General features: G+C 50.1%; 1 protein-coding gene across 3 annotated transcripts in view; it reads right to left on the reverse strand.

Annotated features, from left to right (window-relative positions):
- The window catches only part of nav1b (neuron navigator 1b), a 33,069-nt gene extending 25,882 nt beyond the window's left edge, over positions 1-7,187 (reverse strand). For 2 of the 3 annotated variants that reach the window (XM_077604081.1, XM_077604080.1), the window contains exons 1-3: positions 6,107-7,187; positions 2,307-2,409; positions 1,604-1,972 (exon numbers count right to left, since the gene is read on the reverse strand). In XM_077604081.1, coding sequence (XP_077460207.1) covers positions 1,604-1,972; positions 2,307-2,409; positions 6,107-6,791 — 1,157 coding nt within the window. In that variant the 5' untranslated portion in view covers positions 6,792-7,187. The remainder of the gene's footprint in view (positions 1-1,603; positions 1,973-2,306; positions 2,410-6,106) is intronic. The other variant, XM_077604082.1, reaches the window with a different exon arrangement.
- Between the last annotated feature and the right edge of the window lie 704 nt (positions 7,188-7,891).

Consider the following 7,891-nt stretch of genomic DNA (forward strand, 5'->3'; position numbering starts at 1 on the left):
ACCCGGCGCAAACCCAGCCAAGCCCAGGGAGAACACGCAAGGAAGGTCCAAACCTGGGATCGAACGCTCGATCTTAGAACTGTGAGCCCGACATGCAAACCACTCGTCCACCGAATTAGAAAATAGCATCAAGAAATGTTGTCATCTGTACGATTCCTAAGGACAGGCCATTAAAAATATTGAAATGAATATTTAATGAAACATTCTCCGATTTTTGGGGGACGAGAAAGATTCACTTTGGCGGACAACCTGAAACCATGTAACCATTTTTGCAACATTTCCCACCATGGCATCATCATCATCATCTTATTCATTTGACGACACGATTGAGGATCTTTTGACGCGGAGCCGCCGGGAAATCACACGGCGAGTCAAAGTAAGGCGAGCAGGCGGGCAAAAATACGCGTCCTACTTTTAAAACCAGGCCATACGACGTATCTCGTCGTGTCAATTCCACGCCGACGTGATTGAATGTTTCATTTTCCAACGTCTAGCCGCGTGCAACTTTTTCCAGGAAGTCCCGGCGTCCAAACGCTGGAAAGGCGCTGAGCTCAAATCCCATCCACGTGCCTCGCAACGATATAAAAAACCGCAGGCCCGCTTTCTGTCTGCTCTCCCAATGTTCGCTCGCGCCAGCGACACTCTGCCGCCGCTTTAAATCCTCCTGTCGGCACTTCTTGACATCCAAAAATGACCAACAAGAACCTGAACACCCGAAAAACGCATTTTTTTGGGGGGGGGACAAAAGCACAAGTTTGCGGATAATGTCATCAACTGAACGTTGCACCATTTTACTATTGGTCAATTGGCTCCCTGCCGTCAAATTGGCAGTCAATGAGTTCATAAGGAAGCATAAAATGCCCCGAAAGCGACAGGGAATCAGCCACAAAATGCCCAAAAATCAGCAGGTACCGACAAACTGACAAGAAGCATCCTGGAAAGTCCGTCAAAATCAAAATTGAACGGAAATACCTCAAATCAGAAGTGGAAAATGGACTCTCAACACAAGTTAGCAAAGGAAAAGTGCCACCTGATACTCAGGCGCGACTTATAGTCCGTATAATACAGTGATTTAAAAAAACCTAGCGGGGTTGCCGTGCCCGATGGCCATTTTGTAGCTCCTTTTAATTTAAATTATTTCATTTTTCAAGTTTGTGAGTGACGTGATGGACCAACTCCACTTTTCTGCTTTTCCTATTGGTTCAATCGCCCACTGCCTTCAAAATGGCTGCCAACGAGTTCATAAGGAACCATAAAATACCCCAAAATGGACAGGAAGTCCGTGACCGGACGTTTGGTCGCCCGGACGTTTGGTCGCCGGATGTTTGGTCGCCCGGGTGAATATAATTTTGAGAGCTGGTTTCAACAGTAGATATTTAGATATGAAACTCTCTCTCTCTCATGAATATAATTTTGAGAGCTGGTTTCAACAGTAAACTCTGTCATGTTGTCAAACGTCCGGCGACCAAACGTCCGAGTACCCAGGAAGTCACCCGCAAAATCAGTAAGTGAGATCAAGCATCCCGAAAAGTCCCTCAAAATCAATCAAAAACCATCCAAAATTGACAGGAAGTGACTTTGAAATAACTTTGAAGCTACTCACCCATTGGTGAGGTTGTCATCGTCATCGTCGTCGTCGGGAAGACTCTTCCCCAGCAGGTCGCTGTCGCTCAGGTAACCCGACCTGAGGTCTCCGTCGTCGTCCAGGAGATCCATCCGCGACGAGCCACTCGGGCGACGACGTGTCGGCGCCGTCTGGGCCAGGAACTGGGACTTGGCCGCCCGGTACCCGCCGCCGCCGCCGCCGCCGGCGGACACGGACGACGGGGCGTCGCCGGCCTGGAGGCGGGGGCTGGCCAGCCCGTGGCGCCACGACAGCGGAGAGGAGCGATTGGACGGGTTGGACATGCTGGACACGCTGCGGGCGTTGGTGTCGTCGCTGTCGTAGCCGGGGGTGCCGCCGTCGGCGCAACTGCGGAGACGGGCGTGTGTCGTCAGCCGCTAAAATCCAGTGTGACTCCAAAATATCTCCAAAAACGAATCCGAATGGAGAAAGATGGTGTGTGTGTGTATTATATAAGTATAGGCGGCGACTAACATGTATAAATATTGCAACGGCCATGAAAGTATTTTTATCCGTCCTTGTTGGATAATTTATCTGCAGAGGAGGGAATTGACCTGCTCCACTTTGGACAGCGAGAGCCACACGTCCATTTTCACATCACACGGGAAGTAGCTAGTAAAAGTTTTGCTTTGTGTCTTTGTTTGTTTGTTTGTTTGTCGATTTGTACAAAGAGTGCGCCCACCTGTGGCCGAGTTGAGAGCCGCGCAGACTGGACATGGTGTCCTCCAGATTCTGGCGGAGGTCGAGGACATTCTGCACCGTTCGTTTCCTCTGGGATTCGGGATCTGTTCAAAGAGGACAGACACTTTAAACTCGTCATTTTCACGCCAGCAAACCTCACTTGGTCCAAAAAGTTTGCCTCCATTTTAGAAAATTCAGCTTTCATCTCTGTTCAATACGAACATCTAAGTCAGGGGTAGGGAACCTATGGCTCGGGAGCCACATGTGGCTCTTTTGATGGGTGCATCTGGCTCTTTGCTAACCAGTGAGCTAAAATATGGAAATCGCTGTTGACAGAACTGAGATATTACATTTAGAACTGCTTTAATCTTCATTTTTTTTGCAGTAGACTCTGCACCCGCTCATTGATTAGCAACAGCATAAGAATCTTTTAAAAAATATTCAGTTTTTTCCACTTTAAAAGTGGTGAAATTACAAAAAAAAATTGAAAAGGCACTCGTTTACATGTATGTATTTTGACTTTTAAATGTGTAGTATGGCTCACAAGGAATAACATTTGAAAATATGAATTGTTTGTGGCTCTCTTCGTCAAAAAGGTTCCCGACCCCTGATCTAAGTCATAAGTGGAAAATGTCCGGATTTTTCCCAATCTGGCAACTTCGGAGGATGATTAATAATATGTCAGTAGACGCAAAAAGAGTCGCGATTTGCTCAGAAAGAAGATTTTTTGTGCGTGCCCATCGGACGATAAAGCCACACAAATCTTTTAGGACAATCCATTTTGTCCGATGTTAACGGACAAACACACTAACGCTGTGTAACGTGCTTGAAATGTCAAAAAGTCACATGGGTGAACCAGCGACCCACTCGCCATCCCATCTTGCTTCTCTGGGCATCAGTGGAGAGGGATATTGCCGCATTGACCCAGCTTAGGCGCGACCAATCGCAAATGGTTACGATCAAACGCCAGGTCGCCCCGCATCGTGCCGGCCTTCCCGCTTCGTTTTTATGCCAGTGCGGGTCGTGATAATGACGCAAAGTGTGTGTCACTGTCACTTTAAATTCATCCTTGGAAAACAAAAACAAAAAATCCAATATGGTCACAACTCAAATAAGTGCTTTACTCTACGTGTAATGTCATGTTACCATTTTCAAAACATTAATACAAAAAAATAGAACAAAAATAGTGTTTAGCGCGACCGCCTCGCAGTTCTGGGGTCGTGGGTTCAATCCCAGGTGGGTCTTCACTGCAAGGAGTTTGCATGTTCTCCCCGCGGCCTCCCACATTCCAAATTGGATTGGATTGGAACTTTATCATGCTTATGCTAAGCTAATTGTATGCTAAATCGCCCCTAGATACGAATGATTGGTTGTTCGTCGAGTTGTGGCCTGCGATTGGCTGGTCACCGATTCGGGGTGTCCCCTGCCTGGTGCCCGCGGTCCGCTGGGATAAGCTCTAGCACCCCCCGCCGCACTGATGAGGATAAGTCATTCAAAAACGGAATTAATGATTCTTCAACATTGGTTCACTATTGATATTGAGATACTTTTCCAACGCTAGTAGACGTCCAATCCAGTTGACATCTAGTGCTGTCAATGGCATGAAATATATCTTCTATCAAGAGTTGTGCAAAATCAAATTTACCCTCAGACAACAAACATATAGGTCAGATACTTTTGTAAAAAAATACAGTAACTGGATACTCCATTTTAGAAGGGACAATTTGCTATTTTTTTTCCATCAACAGTGACTGTGGATGCGGTTTTTCTTTGGGTTTTTTTTTGTGGTGATTCTTCCTCACAGGAAAATCCAAAAGTGTAGCACAGTAGTTTTATGGGGTGCGCACAACATAGCTTCGTTTTTCTTTTTTGGGTCCGTTTTAAGCTCATTGGACGAGAGCGCTAACATTTTGGGAGTCCACCACATGGCAATTTGCGAGCTGAAAATGAGGCGCGTCCTTATTTTTAGCTGAAAATAACCGCTTTCCTCTGGCTTCTCTCCCGCCTCGTCCAGCTGGGCAAAAAAGACGTGGAGAAATTCTTCTACCTCTGACAGATACGCCAACATCTAGCCTATATTTCTGCACTTCCTCCAATTTCATCTGCGCCGCCTGAGATATTTTCGGAATGAATAGATTTATTATCATTTTAAATGCCTTCCAGGTACAGTTGGACCGAGACGGTGATAGATAACATTGCGTACGACATTGGGGGGGGGGAAACAGGGCAGGCTGCCTTTGCAGACGCTCTGGAAACGAAACAAAATGAAGACAAGGAGGGTTTTTAACAAGAAAAAAAAAATGGCCTTTTGCTTTCCAAGTAAGAGAAATGACAGGTTTGGGGAAAAAAAATAAAATGATCCACATTGAAAGTAGTACACAAGCACCATATATGGTAAAGACTGGGTTGCGTGGGGAGGGGGGACTTAACCATCGCTGCTTAAGTATGGAAAAAAAGACTTGCAAGCTGTTATTTGTGAAGGTTACGCTTCTTTATGTGCAACTAATACGCGTGAGAGGCATCCGGACGCTTAACGAAGCATGTGAAATACATTTAATGGCCGCAGATGTCTTGATTACGACGTTACGGCGACCACGCGGCCAACTCATGATCTTATTCCACGTCCTCGAGGCCCCATGCTGAAAAATAACTCTCCGTATGATGCAATACGGTGGCTATAACCAGCGGCCTGCGGGTAAAATCTGAAGCCATGATCCATCACCCCCATCCGTTAATAAAGGTGACCTCTATCTGCACAAAGACGAGACGGCACCATCAACTCGCCATTAGCGCACGGGGTGTCGGCACCCGGACGGATAAATGGATGCTAATTGGACGTCTGTGACTGAAAAAGCGTATTTGAAATGGGACGTCTGCGTTTTTTTCCTGTTTTTACAGGGGTGGGTTTCCCTTGGCTTTTATGCCGTGAGGGGAAACAAGGACGTCCCCGCAACGAGGGCCGGGCGCCGAGGGAGAACCATGCGGCGCCGCACAAAAAGCCACGTGAATATTTCCAGGCGTGAATTGGTGAGCGGGTGCCGTGTGGTGCCTGCGAGGGGCCGGTTTGAGGGGGGGGGGGGGGTGGGGGGGGGCGTACCAGCGAGTGCCAGCGGGTGCCGTGTGGCCCAATTAGGATTCATGACCCTCACGTGAGTGAGGCAGTGGTACAAAGCAGCGTTGCCGCCATCGATTTATGTGGACTAGCCATTCAAAGTAACAATACATGAAAATGAGTGCACTTTTTACAGTAAAAAAACGTCTCTGAATTTGTGGTACTCAAAGAGTATCAATGACAGTACGCACGCAGAAAGGTGTCCTTTCAAAATGATCATTAAAGTGGCGCTAGAGGTAAAGTCAACGCTACGGTGCCGACGCAACGCTCCTATTGGTGCGTTCAGGACTTGGCTCTCCTGCCATATTTTTAGCTTACCGGTTAGCGGAGAGCCATCTGAAAGAGCCACATGTGGCTCCCGAGCCACAGGTTCTACTCCCTAGCCCCGAGGGATGCTATCATTGGCCGAAGCGGTGGCTATCAAGGACCGGAAAGTCGGCGTACGTTCAAATTGACCGTTTGTAACGACACCCTTTAGAAATGTCAGACGACGGGGTGCTTGAATTAGCTAGTCCCGAATGAACGACAACCCCACACTGAAAACCCGCAGCTCAAAGTGGTCAAAAAGTCGCCCGCGACCACACCAATAAGCCAAAAGCACGCTTTTTCCCCATGTTTTTCTTCCCGCCAGCGGGTTAGCCTCTTGCTGGCGGAACGCCGACGCCCGGGTCCTTCCCCGCCGCACTCACCTAACATCTGGCTGAAGAGCAGCTGCTCCAAGTCGCCCAGCACGGTCACCACCAGCTCGGGGTCCACCTTCAGGAAGGTCTTGTCTCCGCCTTCTTCGGTGCCCGACTCGCCGCCGCCGATGCCGCCGGCCCCCGTCTTCTTGACCGAAGCCTTGGCCTTGCCGGAGAGGATCTCGTCGTCGGAGCGCCCGTCCTCAGGGGCCTTGGCGAGGGGCTTGACCTCGGCGTAGGGGGCGCGGGGGATGCGGCTCTGCTTGCCGGGGGGCGAGGGGGCCGCCAGCGGGGCGAAGGGCTTGGGCTTCCCTTGGAAGAGCGAGTGCTCCGACTTGGAGAGGTTACGCGAAAGCGGCGCCGGCGGCGGGACCGCCTTGCCCGCCGCCGTCGTCTTCCTGGCGCGCCCGCCCCCGCCGCCGGGCTGGGCCGCGTCGTCGCACCACTTGGGCTCGTAGAGGTGCAGCTTCTTCTCGGCGTCGGTGAGAACGGCCAGGTTGGTCATGGACCTCTGCTTGCGCAGGCCGGGCGCCGCTCCCGTTCCCGACGCCGCCGTCCTCCCCTCGGAGCTCCCCGCCCGGTAGACCTTGAGCTCCCCACGCTGGGTGCTCTGAGGCAAACCGGATTTGAGCCTCTTGGCCCCGAAGGCCAGTCCCTTGGCGTCGGCTTGGGCGTACGCTTTGGAGCTCTCCATCTTGCCGGGGCGCCGTTCCCGGGCACGCCTCCTACATGGGAGCGGACAGAGCAGCCAGGCGAGAAAGGGGGGAAAAAAAGAAAGGCAGCGGGTTCCACGCCACGCCGCAACCTTCTTCAGGGCACAAAGAAATCCCGCATCGGGCAGCCGTGGCGTGCCGTGGCGCTCCTCCTCCTCCTCCTCCTCCTCCTCCTCTTCCTCCTCCTCGTCTTCGTCCTCTGGCTCGCTGTGGCTTTCCTGCCGCCGCAGCTGTTGCAGTGGCGGCCGTTCCGGCCCGCCTCGCCGCCTTCCTCAAGCGACGTCCTGCGTTTGCTCCCACCCCTTGAAGCCCCCCTCCCTCCTCCAGCACGCACCTCCTTCTAAACGCGCCCCTCCCGCCACAAGAGCGGCAGAACGACAGCGGCGGTCGACGCAGAGGCGCTCCCCTCCCCTCCCCGTCGTCTTCTTCCTCCTCCTCCTCCTCCTCTTCCTCCCCTCTTCCTCCCCCCTTCTCACCTCTCCATGGCATTTCCCCGCATTTGCACATTCTCGCCTTCCTTAGTGCGAAAGAACAAAAAAAGAAAAAAATAGCAGCAGTCCACCGATGCAGGACACATTTTTTTTCTTTTCCTTCTTCTTCTTCTTCTTCTTCTCCAGTGTCTTTGTTCTCTAGTTCCACCCCAGCCTCTTTCCTTTTGTTTGTCGCACTCGCCTGGCTTATTGATTTGGAGCCGTCAGTGCGTTTGGGGGGATTTTTCCCAAGCCGTCATGCAACAAATGCTTACGGTTTGTGTTAGAATAATGATTCAAACCTTTTAAATCATTATTAGTAATATTTAATTAAAAAAGGAAAAACATCTTTCAACATTTCTGGTTACACTTGCAAGGAGATGCAATGTGGCGTCGTCTTAGCCCCCAGTGCATTCTAAATTCTAGTAACTGAATCATTGTATTTAATCGCGACATTCGAAAAACATGTTCATGTAATCAGTACAATAACACCTTCTGGTTTGGAAAAACAACAGTCTCAGAATGAAATGGTGTGACATCTCCCCAAAACAATGGTACATAATATTTTCATTATAAGGTAAACAAAGCATTCATAAGTAAACCAAGCAGGA

This window comes from Stigmatopora argus, chromosome 6, assembly GCF_051989625.1.
Source record: "Stigmatopora argus isolate UIUO_Sarg chromosome 6, RoL_Sarg_1.0, whole genome shotgun sequence".
Lineage (NCBI taxonomy): Eukaryota > Metazoa > Chordata > Actinopteri > Syngnathiformes > Syngnathidae > Stigmatopora > Stigmatopora argus.